At 44.1% G+C, this 19,938-nt stretch overlaps 3 protein-coding genes and 1 long non-coding RNA gene across 8 annotated transcripts; 2 read left to right on the top strand and 2 right to left on the bottom strand.

The window, feature by feature from the left end:
• Positions 1 to 596: 596 nt before the first annotated feature.
• On the top strand, positions 597 to 5,268 carry bspry (B-box and SPRY domain containing). Its single transcript, XM_088282031.1, has 6 exons — positions 597 to 1,049; positions 1,877 to 1,975; positions 2,539 to 2,769; positions 2,855 to 2,880; positions 3,312 to 3,436; positions 3,730 to 5,268. The coding sequence occupies exons 1-6, from the start codon at positions 672 to 674 to the stop codon at positions 4,263 to 4,265; spliced, it is 1,395 nt and encodes a 464-aa protein (XP_088138157.1). The 5' UTR covers positions 597 to 671; the 3' UTR covers positions 4,266 to 5,268.
• coq4 (coenzyme Q4 homolog (S. cerevisiae)) lies at positions 1,529 to 8,975 on the bottom strand. 2 transcript variants are annotated; one of them, XR_015839812.1, is made up of 10 exons: positions 8,839 to 8,975; positions 8,120 to 8,263; positions 6,842 to 6,938; positions 6,655 to 6,757; positions 6,464 to 6,593; positions 6,206 to 6,299; positions 5,868 to 6,090; positions 5,546 to 5,621; positions 5,256 to 5,305; positions 1,529 to 1,909 (listed from the first exon to the last, which is right to left on the bottom strand). XR_015839812.1 is itself a non-coding variant. In XM_088282032.1 (7 exons), the coding sequence occupies exons 1-7, from the start codon at positions 8,924 to 8,926 to the stop codon at positions 5,928 to 5,930; spliced, it is 819 nt and encodes a 272-aa protein (XP_088138158.1). In that variant the 5' UTR covers positions 8,927 to 8,975; the 3' UTR covers positions 5,657 to 5,927. The 2 variants fall into 2 exon arrangements, 1 of the variants encoding a protein (XP_088138158.1); XM_088282032.1 differs by lacking the exons at positions 1,529 to 1,909; positions 5,256 to 5,305; positions 5,546 to 5,621 and having other exon boundaries at positions 5,657 to 6,090.
• Positions 8,077 to 19,301, top strand: traf2b (Tnf receptor-associated factor 2b). 4 transcript variants are annotated; one of them, XM_088282027.1, is made up of 11 exons: positions 8,077 to 8,235; positions 12,050 to 12,262; positions 12,752 to 12,830; positions 12,936 to 13,034; positions 15,383 to 15,544; positions 15,612 to 15,686; positions 15,784 to 15,858; positions 16,393 to 16,608; positions 16,816 to 17,119; positions 17,796 to 17,944; positions 18,530 to 19,301. In XM_088282027.1, the coding sequence occupies exons 2-11, from the start codon at positions 12,087 to 12,089 to the stop codon at positions 18,746 to 18,748; spliced, it is 1,554 nt and encodes a 517-aa protein (XP_088138153.1). In that variant the 5' UTR covers positions 8,077 to 8,235; positions 12,050 to 12,086; the 3' UTR covers positions 18,749 to 19,301. The 4 variants fall into 4 exon arrangements, with proteins under 4 accessions (XP_088138153.1, XP_088138155.1, XP_088138152.1 ...); XM_088282029.1 differs by lacking the exon at positions 8,077 to 8,235 and adding an exon at positions 8,848 to 9,236; XM_088282026.1 differs by lacking the exon at positions 8,077 to 8,235 and adding an exon at positions 9,265 to 9,430.
• On the bottom strand, positions 10,785 to 15,088 carry LOC148318834 (uncharacterized). The gene is made up of 3 exons (XR_015839813.1): positions 14,527 to 15,088; positions 12,926 to 14,225; positions 10,785 to 12,837 (listed from the first exon to the last, which is right to left on the bottom strand). It is a non-coding gene; the product is annotated as an uncharacterized LOC148318834 (long non-coding RNA).
• Positions 19,302 to 19,938: the final 637 nt, after the last annotated feature.

The raw sequence follows: 19,938 nt of genomic DNA, 5'->3' as shown, positions 1-19,938 counted from the left end.
CCCAATCCAAGTTGAATTTTACTCTCAAATTAAACATAAAATAGGATAATTACACGTTTTGTATTTAAATCACACACATCTTAGTCTTTAGTCCACTATCTTAATGTTAAGGTACACAACATAATAGTCACATATTCTTTATCCTCTGTGAGGAGCTGGGCCTCCATTCAACAGTCAATTCATCTAACTCTTTTACAGTCGTCAAAAGTAAAAACCAGCGACTTCAAACTGAAATGGCTGACTTCCTCTTCAATTTGGGACATGGGGTCTCAAGACTTTTTAGTGGGTCCTGTTGCATTTGACGTCTACCCAAATGAATGTCGATTGAGTAAATTGGGGTCAGGGGCTATTCTTTGGTAACTTTCCAGGGGTCTCTATTGAGCAAGTTGCGTTTGAGGTGATCCGTCATTTTCCCTTCCCATCAAATAAATACAAATCTATTAACTAGGGTACACACAAATGCACAACCCTACTTTGGTCCTCATCATAGAGAATACATCCAATTAGAATCTTACTATTTTTTTTTTAATTATTTACAGCTTGGACTTTAAGATAAGCTGTACAAACACAAGAACGCCGACATGTGTCTCACTACTTCCGGGTACCTCACCTGTTCCACCTGTGTTACAGCGCAGACTCAGCTGCGTCCCTCCTGCGCACCTGCTGCCAAGATGTCCGACGAGATGGCCGATTTAACCGCATCCAAGACCGGCGTGGACACTTCCACGGCGGTAAAAAGCGTGGAGATGGGCCCAGCGGAGCAGCCCATCTTCGCTGCACTCGAGGGCGACACTTTCGCCTCCGCAGTTTCGGGAAAAAAGCCCGGCGGTGGGGCGAAGGCACCTGCTGCGACCGCCGTAATGGCCACCACCTCCGATACCGAGTCCGGGATCTTCTCCGGAGAGAGCGAGACGTGCGTGGAGCACGAGTGCGAGCTGGACTGGTTCTGTGGGACCGAGTTGAAGCTGATTTGCTCCCACTGTGCCATCGTGGGCTCCTGTCACGGACACTCCGTGACTCCCTTGGTCGACAGAGTCACTGCAGTCCGGGTGAGTCTTCGTCGTCTGCCCCTCCTCCATTTTCTACAACTTTCGAGGATCGAACACTTCTTTGAACTTTATATGTCTCTGTTTACGACGAGTTTGGACGTATAGTAACGGAACGCAGTACCTAATTACATATAAAGGTGGGATTGAACTACGCTGTTATGCGCCGACTCGTCCATTAATTGTTTGTCATATATTGATTAAATATTGGGATGAAAAACACTCCATCGGAGGGGCGGGGGGTGCATGCACATGACCCTCATGTTGATATTACAATGCACGTCATATATCATAACGTCATATGATACTCAATTACATGGACGTCATGACGTTGTGCAGAACAATTAGCAAAACGACCCCATGATTCAAATGTGTTTGTTCGTTAAATCATATTTTTTATGAATCGATAAAAAAACCACCAGATTTATTTAGAAGATTTGCAATATTAAATCTTTCCAATTGTATATGAAGCACACTCAAAGTGAACTAAAAGTATTTATTTATAACTTACAATACATTTCTGTTTGGGGTGTGGCAATATATTGTTGTTGCAACGCTTTTGTCCACTTAATGTCGAAAGATGTGGACATTGGCTGTGAGCACATTCCAAAGCAACCTGCCAAGAGGCCGGCAGTGGATTGTGTGGAATTTGTTTACACATCTGACAGCCCAATAACTCCACACACAAATCCCCGTAAAGGTGTGTGACATGACTATCATTTTTTTTTTCTCACCGCTGTCTAATTCTTGTGACGAGACAGGATTTTCTTGTTGCATTTCCAACTTCCAGCTCATTCATTTTTTTTGTCTCAATCCCTCCTCCCGACTAGAATCATCTGGTGGACGTGTGCGAGAAAATGCAGCTGCAGGCACAGAGAATGGAAAGGTTCATTGAGCGCACGCTCACAGCCAAGGAGCAAAAGCTTCAGGTGGGGGAGCGGCAAAAGCGACAAAATTCCACAAATATCTAAACTATTCCAAAATATTCTGTCGCGTAAAATTCTAAGCATAAATCGTAACGTAAACGAAGTGGGAGTAGTGTGAGAGTTATCCAGGACAATTAAAGATATTCTCAAGTAGATTTTCACCAACTCAAGACAGGAGATAAAGCAAACAACCCAAAACAAAGGTTTACGACTGGCTGATTAGTTAGGACTTGCTAGGTTGTTATAGTATATAGTAATTTCTAATGAATAAGACAATGCGAAACGAGGAGGAAATATTCGTGGCTCCATTCTGTTCACAACCTGCTAATTGTCTCAAATTAAAAATCAATACTAATTTACAGTGGGTGCATTCGATCAAACGGCAGCAATTCCTCAACAGTAAATGTCATACGGTAGTCGTCCTCGTCAAACCGCTGAAAATAAATCTGAAAGTATGTTGCATCTTGATTGTTTTACCCGAAATCCATACATACTTGGTCATTTTCCGAGCGCTTTTGGACAATAACCGCTTCAGTCCTGCTTGTTCATACGTGCTACGGATGTAGGTGGCCGCACGCATGGCAAGGGAGCAGGTGGTGGCCCGGGTCAGTGCCGCACGCGAGGCCCTGGAGGAGGAAGAGCAGCGCCTCCTGGAGGAGGTCCAACGGGAAGAGGAGCGCGTGGAACAGTGTCTCCTCACCCAGAGGGCTCACTGGGGCCAAGCCGTGGCCAGCCTGACTCACACACGCTCGCGCTTGGTGCACACGCTAACACACTCTCCCGATGCGCAGCTGGTGGTGAGCGTTATGATCGACATTTGTGCTTGGGAATGCGATTTGAAAAATTATTGAACAATTGCTGTGTCTCTGTCTCCACGTACAGACGAGCATTCAGGAGATTGCTGAAAGGTAAGGCAGGCAGGCAACATGACTTTGTTTTTATCTTCACAATACTAATGAGTTGTAACGCAATCGCTCCAGAAGGTGCTCGCTTATCGTCACCATTTTGACGTATATGTGGTACCAAATGTCCCACGGACCAGAGGTTGAGGACCACTGCATGAGAGCCAATTCGGACTATGCCCCAGCCGTCCCAGCAGATGCTATTCGGACACTAGAAAAGTTTGCTGTGTGTGGCTGTTGTAGCCCATTTGTAATGCGTACTACTGCCACCTGTGGGACCGTAGTGGTATAGCATATCGTTTGGTCAGCATTCTAGTCATCTTTTCTTTGATACAGCGATTATGTTGGATGTCAGATAAGTCACGGAGCTACCATCCCCGATGACTGGTGAACATGCGTGACATCAAGTCAGAGTGCATTCTTGCTGTCTATTTCAGAGCGGAGGAGGCCGAGGGTGTCGGCCAGCCGTGCGATACGGAACAGCTCAACATGAAGCCGGGCTGCAGCGACAGCCGACTGCTGAGGGGAATGTGGGCCACCGCCATGCTGCACGGGCCAAACGGTCAGTCCAGTGCAGAATCCGTACAGGTTTACGACCGTGCCAAGTATGACACTTCCGGAGGCTCGATAGAAAGCGAGAATGTCGAAAGATTATCAGGCAAAAAAGAGCCAGAAGCAAGTGCAGTGCTCTTAAACAAAATTGGTGACTAAGAAGAATTAATCCATCTTGGTGTACAAAGCCCTAGCATTTAACCCTGATTTGGCAAATTTAATCTTGGTTTAATTCAAAATTTTGCAATTTATATTATAGAACAACATTGGCTCTTTTGTGATATCCCGTTCTTGTGTTTTCAGCTTACGGTTTGTCCTCTTTAAAGTTTGACGAACGCACATCGAATCCCATCCTGTCGCTCTCCGACGACCGCTGCACTCTCACCTTCCTCCACAAGAAACGCCGCCAGCCTCCACCTTACGACCCGGCGCGCTTCGACTGCTGGCCCAACGCCCTTGGCTCCCTGTCCTTGTCCTCGGGCACCCACAGCTGGGTTCTGGACGTGGGCCAGAGCGCCGCCTTCAAGGTGGGCGTCTGCTACGTCGGCGTGCAGCGCAAAGGTTCTGGCGACCTGGCCCGTCTGGGGCACAATGACCAATCGTGGGTGTTGTCCCACTACGACGGTGAGTACTCTTTCTGGCACGCGGGCAAGAAGGTGCCGCTGCGGGTGGCGACGAGACCCCAAAAGGTGGGGGTCCTGCTCGACTGGTCCAGTCAGACGTTGCTGTTTTACGAGCCTGAATCTGCCGCTGTTTTGCACTGCCTTACGCATCACTTCAGCGCCCCTTTGCTGCCAGCGTTTGCTGTGACTGACCAAAGTATAACCATATTACACTGATACTACCAAACTCCTTGTGAAATCAGGGATGTCCTTCCCGTAATCCACCGCTATTCGAATAGTGACAAACCATAATTCCTTGACGCCCCCTCAAAATGTTTAGAATGGCTGACGGTTGAGCATAAAGCCTGGGCGGCTAACACAGCGGCAGGGAACCTCGATTGACAAGTAGGCTTTTACTAGCGCAAGATGGCCTCCGTTCTGTCACCTCCGAAAACCTCATTGCCAATCTGGGTCACGGCACCAACGTGACAATGATGTTCATGTACCATTCACTCACTCCGGGTTCAAAGCCACACTTCTACCACCTCACCGGCTTTGAAGTCAAATGTGGAAGTTGGGCTTTCAAATCATTGGGGATGTTTTACCAACACACACTGTTATTTGAGCATGAAACACAACCTTACTTATGTATTGTCTCCTTCCTTGTGGGGTCTTTTGGCAGATGCCAAACTAATTATGCATTGCGCAGCATGTGTTGCAGACGTGCGCGAGGATATAAAGAGGCCTTTCCTGCCACCAACTGATCTTGGCCTTCTGCCGCAAGGAAACCAATGTGAATTGATGCTGTGAAATCTGCTACCATCTAGTGGTGGGGTTCTGAATCACACGTTTATCGCAATTTTGCTCGCATCACCATACAAAAAAAAAAAGTGCATCACTGTAGCCCAAATAGAAAAGTAGTACTTTGGTGTTATCTTGTGGCACCTGGATTCAATTATGAACCTTTTGAGGGGGCTAAGTGGTCTTTTAATCTTGTTTTTTTTTTTTTTTACTTATCTTGACTAGTGAATATGCGGAGGATTACCATTATTGTAGCTTCAGATTGAAGTGTTGGCTTTCATAACAGGTGAAAACTACCATATTGTCGCATATTTGACTGAGTTTTAATTATGCTTTTTTTGTATTCTGTTTTATAATCTAGCCAGTGCCAAGGATGTTTACACAAAAATGTCATTGTTTGATCTTTTGTTTTGAGTAAATGATTACCGTGTTGTCTGCAGTCATCCTCCCTTTCTTGGTCCACTTCATTTTGTTGACTAAAAATAGAGAAACTAGTGAAATGGCGCTTACAGTACAGAATAGGGACGAATAACAGCTTTGTGTTTGGCAATGTTCTTGACACAGAGCAGGAGATGGCGTATTTGTGCCACATATGAACCGTTACCTTCACAAAAAAGCTTTAATTGTCTTTAAGTTTTTTTTTTTAAACACACCGAGAGAAACTGCTTGCGGGCCTGGACCTTGACAGTCATTACTGTAACATGAGCTATACTCACCATTGGTGAAGCAGCATACGGCGCAGGTGAGTCAGGGCTACCTTCTCAAACGAGTCAATTTCAGCAAGACAAAAAGCTGGTAATTTGACACAAGAAAAATGGACACACGTGTTACTGAGAAACAGTTTGAAATTAGTTTGATACATAAAGAATAATGTTTCTTTTAAAACAGTTTGCTATAAAAGGCATTTTCTCTGAAGCAAATGCAGGAATGCAACCTGCCACAAGGGGTCGCTATTGCCGCTCACACACTTAACCAAGCGAAAAGGACTTAATTTTATAACCTTGATACAAAAATAGACATTTCAACTCTGAAACTCACACACACACAATCTCTCCACATGAAGTCCAAGTGTTTATAAATGTTTTAAGTTAATGAATCCTAGGTGAACATTGATGGGGGCGGCTGGATGTTGAGTTCTCTTCTCAGATCGTCCACGCTCTGCTCCCATCGCCTTTCGTAGAAGACGCTGAGAACGCAACGAGCCTGCCGGCCATTCCGCACCGCCCACGGGCCCAAAGTTGTGACCAGCGATTGCAGGCGACTGTGGAGAGGTTGTAAAAAAAAAAATATGACGTGACAAATCAGTCCGATTCCCGACACACTCGAGGACGTTGTGTTAAGAAATGAACAATTGACAATGAATGACAAAGCTGGACCTGGAGTTGAGCCGCAAAGGTCCCAAGAGAGCTCCAAGGGCACACATGGGCAGCCCGGTCTGAGCGGCTTCAAACCATTTCACGGCCACTTCACCTGAAGATTTATTTTTTTTAGGGTCTGTTTTTCCACGTGAGATGATGATCAAAAATCAAAATCATGTTTTTAAGAATATTTAACGTTGCAAGTTAAAAAGAAGTGCATTCAGAACATTCTAAATAAACTCCATGCAAGAAAACCGAACGGAGACCGCTGCTAACCGAGCATGTTAGTGGGCATTCCCAGTAAGGCGTGCAGCAGGTCGTGGACCTCTCGATATCTCTGCATGACGTAAGCCAGCTCCTCATTGTCCACGAACTTCACGTCGGCCCTCGAGTCGGGCGTCACATTCTGAGAATCCAAGAAAAAGGTATCAAACACCATCTATCAATTAAACAGACAATTCACTCACATTGTCTTCCAGGAACCGGATGTATTCCCGGCCAAATGATCCCTCGGGTAAGGAGGCCATCTTTTGCAAATTGAGCGTGGATAGGCGGATTCTGGGCCTCTCCCTGGAGTTTAGAAATGACAAAAACAAAAACTCTTTTCTTGTATCAGATGCTGATTCGGATGGTGTCGCCGATGTGCCGACTCACGAGAGAATTCCGTATCCTTCAGGGTCGTTTCTCATGCGGTCCCTGAGCTTTAGCAAAGGCAGGTGGCCCGTCGTCTCTCCGAGTACTGCGACCATGTCTGGAAAGGACCCTTTTTAGAGTCTTACGCACAGACTGATAATTGCGTCCATTTTGAATCTGAGTAACACCCGGCAAATAAAATCAGAAGTTGGCTCGAATTTTGATGTCTGTAAAATCTTAACCTGGATGACTATGGGGTGTGTTAAGAGTGATTTTTACTCCTTGATGTGCTCAAAATAATAATAACCTAATAATAACCTTAGCAGTCCCAAGCAGTTCATCAGGCCAAGATGAGACTTCAAATGACTCACTGATAAACTCTTAATTCACTTTACAGTTAAAGAAAGAAACCTAATAAATGTGAAATCTGAATAAATAGCTGCAATTCAACACAACTTCATTTATATAGCGCACTTCCCAACAGTTGGAGTTGTAACCGAGAATTACATATGGTGCAATATAAACTAGCATCATTTTGGGCCAGTTGGAGGCACGTGAGGGAGGACTGGCTGACTCCAAAATGAAGTGCTTTATAGTAATCGAGCCAAGATATTTATGACAGCTTCTCCTAATGCGTTTGGTCCACACCTCCAGAGTACATTTCCGTTAATCTTTACCACCTTCTATACCGCTTGTCGTCGTTAGCTGGTGACAATTCCAGCTGATTTGGGGCGAGAGTACGCCCTGGACTGGTCACATGACCAAGATCATTTCTAAACCTTCTACACCATATGAAACGTTTACATGTCAATGAAAAAAAGAAGTCTTTTGGACAGAGGAAGAAGGAAAAATGGCAGCGATAATGTGGTAGTACGTGTGCACTCTATCTTGTAACTGGGGATGGGCCTGTGAATCACGTTCAAACACTAAACGACCAAAGCCAAGATTCAAACCCCGTATAACTCGGAACAGTAAGGTCCACAATGTCATTGTACTGCCCAGAGCAGAACCTGTTTAGTGAAAATGAAAGTCGAACTGACAAACAAAACTAAATGCGATGAAATGAAAGCTGATGAGGTCTGGAATAATCACAGATGTTCGCCCACACTTTGCGTCAAAGTCCCTGAAGATGAAATGAAACTGAAGAAGCACACGCGATCAAACATCTGCCACCTAAAACCAAAACCTTTCCGTGATGAATCTTTCACGGTTGACTGATATACGTGCCTCGCCTACGCAGTTTCTCTTTATCTCTAAAGTAAACGGAAAACAGACAACCCTGGTATTGGTTCTTCTTACCGTGCCTGTAGGGGTCCTGCAGTGCGGCGACCCCGGAGCCCACGGCGAGCAAGGCCTTCTGAATCAGAGAGGTGGGGATGTGACCGGGATAGAGTTCTTCATGGTCACGAATATCGGTAAACTTGCTCCTGCGATTTACACACGCTGCACACACAAGAAGGGCAGGATGACCAAATTCAACATAAGTAACACTTAAAGGTCTTACTGTAAGAAGAAAAATGTTAATGCCTTTGCTAGGTGACCATGTAGGCTCCGCCTCTTAAAGACATATCCAACATACGGACATTATATTACCATTGTTTGCTATACATTTCAAGCTTTATGTTTTAAAAGTGTCTTAACTTGAAACGTGTTTGAAGCGTGTGGGATGGGTAAAACTATTCGTAAAAAGTTGGTTACATGGTCCAGTACAAACAAGCAGACATGAGTTGTGCAAAGTAAATCAACTAACATTTCTCCAGTTACGATTTCATCCAAAACCAACGAGCTTCTTTGAGCACTAGTAGCAAATTAATTAATAAAGATCTAATCTGTCTACGTAAAAGCATCTTATTTTGATTATCTCCACCAGCCACACATCGCGCTCTCTCACTGTTAGCAAGTATTCGACCTTCACAGTGTCATTTACACCCGAGCAGTTAAACCCGTTCAGGTCTTAAACGTTGAATACCAAAACCCAACCCATAACACTTAATCACGTTACCAGTTAAAATTCATACCGTTCTTGATCACCGAGGAGTGTCGGTTTCTCAGCCGTGGAAACCGTCGAGCCACTCGCGGAAACATTACGTTGACGCTAACGCGCATGCGCGATGCGCTGCTTTTAGATACGATGGCATTCCCGGCGGCCGCACTTTCGTCTTACCTTATTGCGGCTTGATACGATGACATCCACAACTTTAACATCACATGTACTTGTCAAAATGCCGATAATCAATAAAAAAAAACGCTGAAAAGTATTTTCACGCTGATTTATTGGCGAAGTGCAACGAAAGTTAATATGTGACGTCACAGATAGTCCAGTTCAGTTTCTGTCAACGGCGACGTTTCTATGCTTGCAGTACATTAGCAAAAATAATAATAACCATGATTAATTAGCGACCCTAAACAACACACGGTGAGTATACAGCCTTAGTTTCCAAGCCCTGATGACGATTGGAAAAGACTGACTGAAGCGGTTTGGGGTAAACCGTTTCGGGTGTGCTAGTGACGTGCGTGCGTGTGGGTGGGTGGACTTTAAAACTAAGTTAACTAGTGCTGCGCGTTCCCCGGCTGTGTGTGTCTGTTAAAAGTGAGCTACCCGACAATTCGGTGAGTAAACTCCATTTTTAGTTTCATTTTTTAAAGCAACACAAGGCGACAGGAGGAGCAGCAGCAGCATGGTAGAAATATGCACACAGAGAGAGAGCGCGGACAGAGACAGACTGACTGTCGACTTGCACTGTTGGCAAGCCTATCCAGTTGTTGTTGTTGTTGTTTTTTTTTTTTTTTAAGAAGATCTTTGCTCTGTGATGCAAGACAGTCTTGTCGGGTTAGAGAAGAGTTTGCTCGGGTGAAAAGACACCACGCTTTGGGCCAATGTGGCTGCCGTCGTGGAGCTGAGGCAGTTGTTCGCTCTTTTATCTGGCCATCATCGTGTTGTGAAATTGCCCTTCAGCCTTTTTTCATGTTAATATTTACTGAGGCATAAAAGGACGCAAAAGGTGAGGGCCTTCTCCAGATCATTGTTGTTGTTCAAAACATATTTTCCTAGTAGTGTGTCCGTTGTCATGAAATTTATGGACAGCGTAAATCAAGATTATGGAAATACATGATGGGTTTGAAGTCTGGGTCCTTGGAGGAAGAAGAACATTTCGACTGTAATTGTGATCTTACACAGAAGAAAAAAAAGGTTAATCAATGTAGCGATGCAGGCACAATAGTCACATTTTTGTGGAACACATGCACAAAAGCAGTTTTTAAAAATCCAATAATGTTGCCTGAAAATATTTTTTTTTTACTGAGAAATTTTGATCATCCTTCTTTTGTAAGTTTTATGTTGGAAAGAAATTCAATCAAAGCTGTTATTGAATCTTAAAATGAATCTTCAGACCTTTGACACGTAACAGTGCCTCTTGATCACAAGATATTTTTATTGGGGAAGTTTGACGTTGACAAGTAGGATCTACTGTATATTTATATATCCTGTTTGACATTTGTGATCTCAATAAATTTTATTGTTTCATTGCTTTAACATCCTCTTCTCACTCAGTTGCCCTTCCTTTAAAACAACACCAAAACCCCTCTGGATATTTTCACTATGATGAAATGACATTGTTCTAACGATGGCAGAGAACCAGAAAGGCCGTACCCTGTTCTTGGACTATTGTGTGACTTAATTATAATTATCGTCAAAATTGAATCGTTGTTGAACCTGGCGTTTATGTCACACCTTTTTTTGTGCAACACGTTTGCTCAAATAGTACTTTTTTTTTTTTATAGATATTACCGTGTGTGACATCACGCATGACGACTTCCGTTGGTTTATTGGAAAGAACACTCATACACAATTGCAATTCGAAACATTTGTGTGAAAAATCCCCAGAATGCAACACACGGTGTGTTCCATGATGTTGGTTGACTTTCAAGTCATTTCCAAACAAATGACCCCACCGTCGCTGTCAAAACAATGTTCATGACTGCTCTGAATTTCCCCATTGCGGGACGCGGAAAGGTTATGGTGCACGGCGTGTCGTGTGGTTTTAAGCAGAGTTTTCTTTTATGGTATTCAGGCACGAGTTTAGATTGCGTACCTTCAATATAGTACCACACTGAGCAGCTCCACTGGATGAGATCCTGCATAATTAAGAGAAAAAAAGCAACTAAGTTCTCCGTCAGAAAGAAAATTGGTTTGTCGTTGTGTTAAATCAAAGTCCTCAAAGTATCTGTACTCCGTACAACGAGGGAATATTCATACTGTTATTGGTCTGAAAAAAGTGGTATTGAACTTCCCTATCAATAATCACGCCTAGCGATATACAATCTCAAATGAATTTGTAGCCGTTGCTTTCTGAAGATATCAAAACACCAGATGGAAAATTGACACCTTCAAAAATCTCTTTCCAATCGGCCCACACATAAAACTGAAAGTCTTTTGCGGTCCTCAAGGTGGCACTCACAAGCAACATTTCAACGAGTTACCATTAATGCGCAACTTCTGCATTTTAGCTGCGAACCACAATTGCGATGCACTTTGACTTCCCAGCAAGGCGGGTGCTGAGACGACATTATTTTTGCCGTTTGGATATTCTTCCTTGGAAATGTGCAAGGCCATTTTTGATGCTGCCGCTACGTTCTTCGGCCCGGACGCAATACGAGTTGGGGAAGAATGTTCATTTTAGCGCATGCTGACGAGAGCAACGCTAGGTCGTGACTCTTGGCCACAAATATGTTCTCTTGATGACTATCAAGCGAGATATGAGCATCCTTCACGCCCCTCAAGAGTGAGAACTCCGCTTTTTCCGCCCGCCTCAGATTAGAATTCAAGAACGGCTAACGTTTCACTCCAAGTGTAAAGTCGAGCAGACCCACCGATGACAATGTTCACACTCAATAAAGCTTTTAAAGCCAGAATAGAATTAGAAATTAGAAATCCCTTTATTGTCATTGTAATGGCACTATTCACGCGTTTAAAAGCCACGTTAACGCGCGCAATAACCCAACTACGTCCTTACTCGCATTTTTAGAATTCTAAATATCAAATCTGTTCCTCCTTTTTCAACCCGAATATGCGCGCACGTAAACGCCAATCAAGGCGTTAACGAAAACTAATGAAATAACTAAAACTAAGATTTTTGTTCACAAAAGAAAATAGCAACGGAAATGCTTTTAAGAAAGCAAAAGCTCACTGTAACTTCATTTAGTTTTTCTACTTTTTGTTGTTGTGAACAGCGACTGTCGTTGACCAGCGGCAGTTTCATGGAGAAGAATGGCCCGAGTGTGTTTGGAGAGCGTCAACTCTTTACCAGGGATTCCCCACAGTGTGCTGTCGGTGCCCATGGAAAATAAATACAAATGTCAGCAGTGTCTCCAGGTCCTCAGGAGGCCTGTCCAGGCTCAGTGCGGCCACCGCTTCTGCGTACATTGCTTCAAGCAGCTCACCAGGTAGACGGCACGTCCTTTAGCCCCTTCAAACTAAATGCTCCCGCCTTCCTCCTTGGCCCTTTGTTTTATTTTCTCGTTCCACCCAAGACTAATCATCATATGCACACTCATCTGTCGCATGACAGGTCTATTGTGGCGTCAGGCACTCACAAGGACATCACGCTGACTCTCCATGAACGTGGATGCTGAATGCAAATGTCTGACAGATTATTATTATTATTCAAAGCAATATTTTAGGACCCGATCGATGACTTGCTCACGCCAAGCAATCACTTGACTTGAAATTGACGGCAGACTTGATGTGACTTGCTTGTTTTTAACTAACCAGGACTTGCTTGCCCAGATTGTTGTTGATGACGTATTTTATTTTCCTATTTTTTTGTGTGTTCATGTCATTTCTGAAGCAATTGCTGTTCCTTGTTGATCGTCTTTCGTCAATAACTCTTGTTGTTTTCAACTGTTAAAACGGCAAACCTCTTTGTACGTCAGTTCTGGTCCAAAGCCATGCGAGGCCTGCCGTCAGGAGAAGATCTACGAGGAGCCCACGTCCATCCTCAACATTGGCGAGGTAAGCACTGTAGAATGCGGAAAAGGATTTCAGTCCGGCGGGACGCGTCCGTCATTATGTTGGAATGAGGAGATGTTTTCAGTTTGTTTGCTCACCTTCTGCCAGGCCTTTCCGGACAATGCGGCCGGTCGAGAAATAGCGAGCCTGCCCGCGCGCTGTTTGAACGCAGGTTGCAGCTGGAAAGGATCCATCAAAGAATACGAGGTGAGGATTGATTGTTTAAAAAAAAAAAAAAGTTTTCATTGTATTTGAGTTGAAATTTGTTGTGTTTTGAGCTGCTCATGCTTGAAAGCATTCCTGGCTGAGAAGAGGAAGTGAAACTTGACATGCTTGCTTGGAAAGTCCCACTTTAAACTGGCACAACAACTTACTGGGAAAGTACCAGCATTGAGAGGGAGGGAAAAAAATGACGTGCCGATAGAAGATCACCGTACTTCTCATCTTTAGTTTTTCTTTTCAATGAAATCCGATGATATCGTTCAACGGATGCGGGCTTGACTTTGTTTTTTGTGTAGTGCAGATTGTTGCATTTGAACTTTGCGGCAGGACGTTGCGTGCACGGCTGTGGGGCAAGATGAGTGATAGCGGGAAACCGTTGCAGTTTGCACTTTTTGCAAATGCGGGTTTCAACCACACTTTGGCATTTCAAAAAAATGTTGATGATTCTGATATCACGACAGAGTCTTTGGGGAAAAACAAAAAGAAAAAAAACATGAAATTTGGAATAGTAGTTTGACTAACTGCGATGCCGTGATCCAACAAAATAAAATCAAAGATTTCATCATCCAAATTCCCGCCTCTTATTCAAACGATATGGATTTTTCTCAACGCTTCACAAATGTTCTGTGTACTGTGACAAACATTTTCCTCTTTGACTTCCTCTTGAGGGTTCTTCCCGAATCTGCGTTGCAGTTAATATATTTGAAGTGAATTTCCTCAAATATGCAAACTCTTGTTTCACTTGGTTCCTGTTTCTTGAACACACAAGATGCCTTTTCATTGCTAGCGAAATTACCCGTGAAAAAAGTAGAACATGAACGAGCATCAAATGCAAATGTTTACCACTAAATTTAGTTTGTTTGCACACAGCTTGCGCTTGTTCATTTGCGCATCGAGTTTTTGGAACAGCCTAAATTTCCTTATCATGGGATTTGTGCTGTTCTTCTTCTTTTTTTAATCCTACAGCCTAAAAATTGTGTAAGTGTCATGAGGTCGGACCTCATTTATTTTCCCCACACATTCACTTCCATTTTCCTCAAAAGTGAGAAATAGCGACGTGACGATGACTTGTGTGGCGGAGGTCATTTGTGAGTGATCCTTTCAGATAAGCCACGCCTGCCATCTTGGCCCCGCCCCTTGGTGGTGATTTTCCTGTGACTTGCCTCAGGATACGAGCTGTAAAAAAAAAAATCGGATCGACTGCAAACATTTAGTAGGAGGGAATATTCTATTGTTGTCGCTGTTTCATTAACGTTAAATATTCATCATGGTTTTTATCGATACAGATTTTAGACAGTGTTGTAGTTCTATAATTAATTGCAATCTTTTTCATGATGCGACAAGATACCGGAGCATAAGCAATGATGACTGAAAACATTTCATTTTAAGTATGGATCGGATGCACAACTTTCTGACATGAACAAAACATTTGCAACAAATTCAAACCAGATTCAAGTGAAGAAGAATTCATCATTACTTGATAGTCCTTGAGCGTGCAATGACGAGCTCTCATCGGTGCCCCACTGACATGACAGAACCGAAATCCTGTCGAGCAACCAAAGAGGAGATCGAGTAAACTCGTATTACAAAGTGAAAGCGTGCAAGAGCGACAGACATTCATTTGATAGCGTGCCATTCCAAAGATACCCAAGCTGTTATTTTTGGGGTATTGTCATGAAAGTACAAAGTGGTGCTCGAAATGGGACGAATTGTTTTGATTTTGCAGTCATGGGGAATGACAACATGCAAAAGCTTGTTGGTTAAGTTAAGTTAAGTTAAAGAGCACCTGGAATATGAACACGCGTGGCAAAGCAAACAAAGAGCGCCATGAGCTAAATCAAACAATGGCAAGTGAATTGAGACTCAAACGTCAAACGCGGTTCCGTTGAGGAGCGGCCGTGAGCTTTGCTCTATTTCTTTTTGGAAAAGTGCACCTTGTGTTGTGCTCACTAACAAATCACAGAATCATCTTTGCCTCTTTGTGCATTTGAGGATAATCCTGCCAAGATTCTCCTTCATTTCACAAGCGCCAACTTCCTTAAGATTTACTGAAAAAAGACCAGCCCTGTCCTAGATGTCACATTTGTGGTTTCACTTCCATTCATTCGTGGATTAAAAAGTGACTAGCTGTGCCGTAAAAGGTGGAAATTTCCCACGCGCCGAACTTTACATGCACTTAAAAAAAACACGTGTGTGAGGTCAAAATTTCAATGCAACAAACTATTTGCTTACGTCAAAATTGGCTTTGCCGCACTTTCAACAAAGGGATAAGAGTACACACCTAATTGCATAGATTTGTATTTCACTGACAAAAGTTTGTTCCGGTGTTCCAGACGCAGCATGAAGGCTCTTGCGACCTGGAGCGCGTGCAGTGTGAGGCCTGCCAGGCCTTCCTGTTGCGCTCGGAGCTGGAGCGACACCGCGAGAGGGAGTGCGAGGCCCGGATACTCAACTGCAAATACTGCAAAGTGTCGTGCAGCTTTAAAGACATCAAGGTGAGCCTCGGTTGGTTCCCGCGCGCGCTGGGCGGGAAACGTACATTGTGACTTTCTTGTTTTCTAGGCTCACGATGAAGTGTGCCTCAAGTTCCCCTTGCAGTGCAAAGACTGCGGCAAAAAGAAGATTGCGCGAGAAAAGGTGAACAGCTTGTTGAAAATGAAAGAAAAGTGCTAATACTTCAAATATGAGCATCTGTGGCCGCCAGCTCAAACCATAAACTTTGTTCCACTTCCAGTTCAGTGATCACGTTCGATTCTGCGCCAAATCCAAGAGTGCCTGTCCCTTTAGCGAAGTGGGCTGCAAATTTGTGGTGAGTTCCTCACAGGCCACAAACAATATGGCGTTGATGTGGTTCGCTCACTTGGTGTTGCACTGCCCCCTACATGTCAAAATTGGAACTGAACCTTGATTTCGCCAAGTATGCCACTTTGTTGCAAAGGTGTGCCCTTTCTCCATTTCTTCCTTCAGAGCAGGGGTGTCAAACTCATTTTTGTGGACGGGCCACATTGTAGTTGTGGTTTCCCTCAGAGGAAACCATATAAATTGATTGGAAAGCCAGTTTTGAAATCAGAAGCTAGTAAGTAATTGTTCAACAATTTTTCAATTTATTTTAAAAGGGGAGGATTGGTAACAAATAAATGGCAATATCTCAGTGTGAAGAAAATATGCAGATGATTTGCCCTTTGCGGGCCACATAAAATGAGGTTGCGGGCCGGATCTGGCCCCCGGGCCTTGAGTTTGACACCCGTGCTTTCGAGGGTGTTACGGGGAGGAAGAAGCTACTCTTAGCTTAGCGTCCTATTGCTTCCTAAATTTACCTTGGCACATTCCGCTGAACTTTCAGCTGGACAACGGCAAGCTGAGCGACCACGAGCACAGTAGTGTCGTGGAGCACCTGCGCTTGCTACTGCCCGTGGTTCTGTCGGTGGCCCGGCCCCGTGCAGAGGCCGCGCCCCCCAACGGGTGGCAGGAAGATTCGGGTCTGGGCCTGTACAGGGCTCCTGAGGAGGGAGCCCCGCCCGCCTCGCCCGCCTCGCCGCCTGCGGACCTGGACAAGAAGGTGAGCCCACCGATGTCGCTCGGCAACTTGGTGCCTTTTTCAGGCAGCAAATGAGATGAGAGGGAATCAACAGCGCCTCTGCGTCTCATTTGTTTCAATGAGCGCTAATCACCGTTTTCACATGCTAGTTGTTTTCTCATCATCTAAAACGAATGCTTAGTGTAGGAGAAAATTCGTCGCGTCAAGTCGTGCTCCGCTTGCGTCCAGGTGAACGCTTTGGAGAACATCGTGTGCGTTCTGAACCGCGAGTTGGAGCGCAGCTCGGTGACACTGGAGGCCTTCTCGCACCAGCACCGCCTGGACCAGGACAAGCTGGAGAACCTGAACAACAAGGTGCAGCAGCTGGAGCGGGCGTTGGCCATGCGCGACTTCCAGCTGTCCGAGACGGAGCAGCTGGTGCGAGAGCTGCAGTTCTGCACCTACGACGGCGTCTTTGTCTGGAAGATCTCAGACTTTGCTCGCCGCAGGGTCGACGCCGTGGCCGGTCGCACGCCTGCCATGTTCTCGCCAGGTGAGCGGACGCGTTCACACGTATGAAACTTTGGCGTGTCGCCTTGTCGCGTGGGCCATCATGCTCGGAATTCCGTCTCTCCATTAATTTATCAGAACTGTAAATCTTGCCGACTGCCCCGAATGCGGCCATTTTGCCCCAATATTTCAGTACAACAATAATATCATAAAAGCGCAATTACTTGCTTTGTGAGTCAATTTACAGGTTGTGTGGCCCTAAATGTTCCTCTTGCATCCCTAAAATTTCAGGTTAGGGGGCCACCGTGCTCATTAAAGAAAAAAAATGTTTGGAGTCCAGTCGTTGGAAACACTAACCATAGAATTTTTTTTTTTTTTGCATAAATCTGACATTTTTTGGGGGGGTCTTATGTTGTAATGTGTTAATTTTTCAATTTGTTTTTGTGACTAGTGAAGCGCGACTTCGAGGGGCTTACTGCCTTCCTTTTGGATTTACAAGTGAACAAGACGTGTTTTGCTATTGTCATCTGTCCAAACCTCAAAGTTGTTTCCCACTTTTGACGGTTGCCACGTCGACGTCTCAAGCGTTGCTTGTATGCGTTGGCCAGCGGACGCGGGGAATTTCCTGCAGCCCCCCCCCGCCCTCCTGGGAGCGTTCAAGAGAGTCCGTTGACGGTTAGATATCAAATTTCACGTTATCCTTTCTTGTGTGTCGTCAGCATTCTACTCCAGCAAGTACGGCTACAAAATGTGCCTGCGCTTGTACCTGAACGGCGACGGCACGGGGCGGGGGACGCACCTGTCGCTCTTCTTCGTGGTCATGCGGGGGCGCTGCGACGCACTGCTCAAGTGGCCCTTTAGCCAGAAGGTAGGACCGAGGAAGCCGTGAAGTACGTCTCAAGTTTTGACCTTTAGGTTTCAGGCAAGTCAAGTTGTATAAGCTGCAGGAGAAATGTTTTGAGGGAGACCAAGTGTTCGATTCAAGTGTTTTTGAAGTTGACCAAAAAAAAAGAACAAGAAAACATAAAGCTAGGCAATTGCCCGCTGGGCCATACCACCAAATGGGTGACATTTGATAACTAATATCAACTTCAATTTGTTGTTTAAATCCAGCAACAAATCTGAATCCAAATTAAATTGCCATTTCCCAGTGTTCAAGAAAATTGGACTGTTTGACAGTCGATTTTAGCATACGTTAAACTTTCTGGGGACACAAAAGCCCCGCGTTGCATTTAACCAATGCACATGGCCTTCCGAACGTCTACTAGCTTAATGCTAACACATAATGCAAAACACCTTTTGCAAGCTAACAGAATTAGCATTTGGATTTTTGCCACAGTAACTTGCTTGAAACTCAAAGGTGAGGACAAGAGCCTAACTTCCTCCTTAGTCCCGAATGTCACGGAAGAACGGGAAAAGCAAGCTAAACGACCTGAGCGCTGGTGTCGTTCAGGTGACGCTGATGCTGCTGGACCAGAACAACCGCGAGCATATCATCGACGCCTTCCGTCCGGACGTCTCGTCCACGTCGTTCCAGCGGCCCGCGGGCGAGATGAACATAGCCAGCGGCTGTCCGCTCTTCTGCCCGCTGGGGAAGCTGGCCGGAAAGAGTCCGTACCTGCGCGACGACACCATCTTCATCAAGGCCATTGTGGACCTGACAGGCTTGTGAGGTGAAGACTGTGGAAGTTACCGATAAAAATAAAATCCGACATTCACACCAACGTATTGACTAGTATACACACAGCTGACTGAAGAAGCTGTTATACGATGATTATCATAGTACAGTAACAATACATGCATCTGCAGTTGCGTGATACAAATATAGTTGTATTGTATTGTATTGTATCTAATATAATTCATGATGACAGGCCACATAGTATTTGCATCTGTTCAATGCTGCTTGGCTAACATTTATTACATATTTATAGCATATTTTTAACTTATCTAAGGCGAGTCATATGTCCTCACAGGTATTAACAAATCTTCAATTTTTTTAAAGTCTAAATTTTTCTTTTTTTTTTACATAATTCAATGTATAGAGATTATATATGCTGTATTTATACAGTTCTATATATTACAAATAATTAAAATACATAAATGTTTTGAATTATGTAAACAAAATATCTAAAATGTTCATTTGTATGTGAAACATTAAAGCATATTCTATGATCATACATGTATGGATATAAAAATCCCGCACATATGATCATTATTACGTGAAACAGTTGTATTGGCTCTTATTACCTACTTGTAAACTTTATTACTTCTATAAAGTAATATTCTGTATTTAGTCAAAATTCTAAATATGTGTGTGTGTGCGTGTGTGTAAACACGAGACCTGGGGCGGAACAAGCGCAAAATTTGACATTTAAATGATCATATTATGAGAGGGGAATTCCTTCATTTCCCTACACAAAAGTTCACTTCATTCCCATCCGACAATATTGACACATTAGACCAGTGGTGTTCAATCATGTTCATCGAGCCGGTTTTCCATCTCTCCTGAATGTATCATACCTGATTCAAATGATCAGGATCGTTATCTAGCTTCTGCAGACCTGATTGATTATCTTATCTTTCGAATCAGGGACAGATGGAAAACTGGCATGTATGTCAGCTCATACGATTTTAATGCAATTGTGAAAGATTTTCTGAATCAAAAATACGTATTTGAAAATTGTATACACTGGTAACACACAAATACACAATATCGGGAAACTAACAGGCATATATTTGTCATAATTTGCAAAAATCACAATTAGGGCAAATCCGTTGCGAAAGGTCGTTTTTCCGCTATATACTGCCCCCTGGTGGCCACCGAGTGGCAACACCAGAAGCACCAGCAACACTTCTCCATTG

This window comes from Idiotropiscis lumnitzeri, chromosome 18 (assembly GCF_059441095.1).
Source record: "Idiotropiscis lumnitzeri isolate Australia: NSW breed Sydney's pygmy pipehorse chromosome 18, RoL_Ilum_1.0, whole genome shotgun sequence".
Taxonomy (NCBI): domain Eukaryota; kingdom Metazoa; phylum Chordata; class Actinopteri; order Syngnathiformes; family Syngnathidae; genus Idiotropiscis; species Idiotropiscis lumnitzeri.
Note: the sequence above shows the minus strand (reverse complement) of the source record. Positions and strands in the feature narration are given on the sequence as shown.

What these genes read in the sequence shown, in the direction of transcription:
- bspry (XM_088282031.1), top strand. Translation starts at nt 672, where the DNA reads ATGTCCGACGAGATGGCCGATTTAACCGCATCCAAGACCGGCGTGGAC. An exon ending in CTCCCGATGCGCAGCTGGTG is followed by an intron (nt 2,770 to 2,854) that starts GTGAGCGTTATG and finishes CTCCACGTACAG; the next exon opens with ACGAGCATTCAGGAGATTGC. An exon ending in ATTCAGGAGATTGCTGAAAG is followed by an intron (nt 2,881 to 3,311) that starts GTAAGGCAGGCA and finishes TGTCTATTTCAG; the next exon opens with AGCGGAGGAGGCCGAGGGTG.
- coq4 (XM_088282032.1), bottom strand. Translation starts at nt 8,926, where the DNA reads ATGCGCGTTAGCGTCAACGTAATGTTTCCGCGAGTGGCTCGACGGTTT. An exon ending in GCAGGACCCCTACAGGCACG is followed by an intron (nt 6,939 to 8,119) that starts GTAAGAAGAACC and finishes GGTCCTTTCCAG; the next exon opens with ACATGGTCGCAGTACTCGGA. An exon ending in CCTTTGCGGCTCAACTCCAG is followed by an intron (nt 6,091 to 6,205) that starts GTCCAGCTTTGT and finishes ACCTCTCCACAG; the next exon opens with TCGCCTGCAATCGCTGGTCA.
- traf2b (XM_088282027.1), top strand. Translation starts at nt 12,087, where the DNA reads ATGGCCCGAGTGTGTTTGGAGAGCGTCAACTCTTTACCAGGGATTCCC. An exon ending in TGCTTCAAGCAGCTCACCAG is followed by an intron (nt 12,263 to 12,751) that starts GTAGACGGCACG and finishes TTTGTACGTCAG; the next exon opens with TTCTGGTCCAAAGCCATGCG. An exon ending in CTGCGGACCTGGACAAGAAG is followed by an intron (nt 16,609 to 16,815) that starts GTGAGCCCACCG and finishes GCTTGCGTCCAG; the next exon opens with GTGAACGCTTTGGAGAACAT.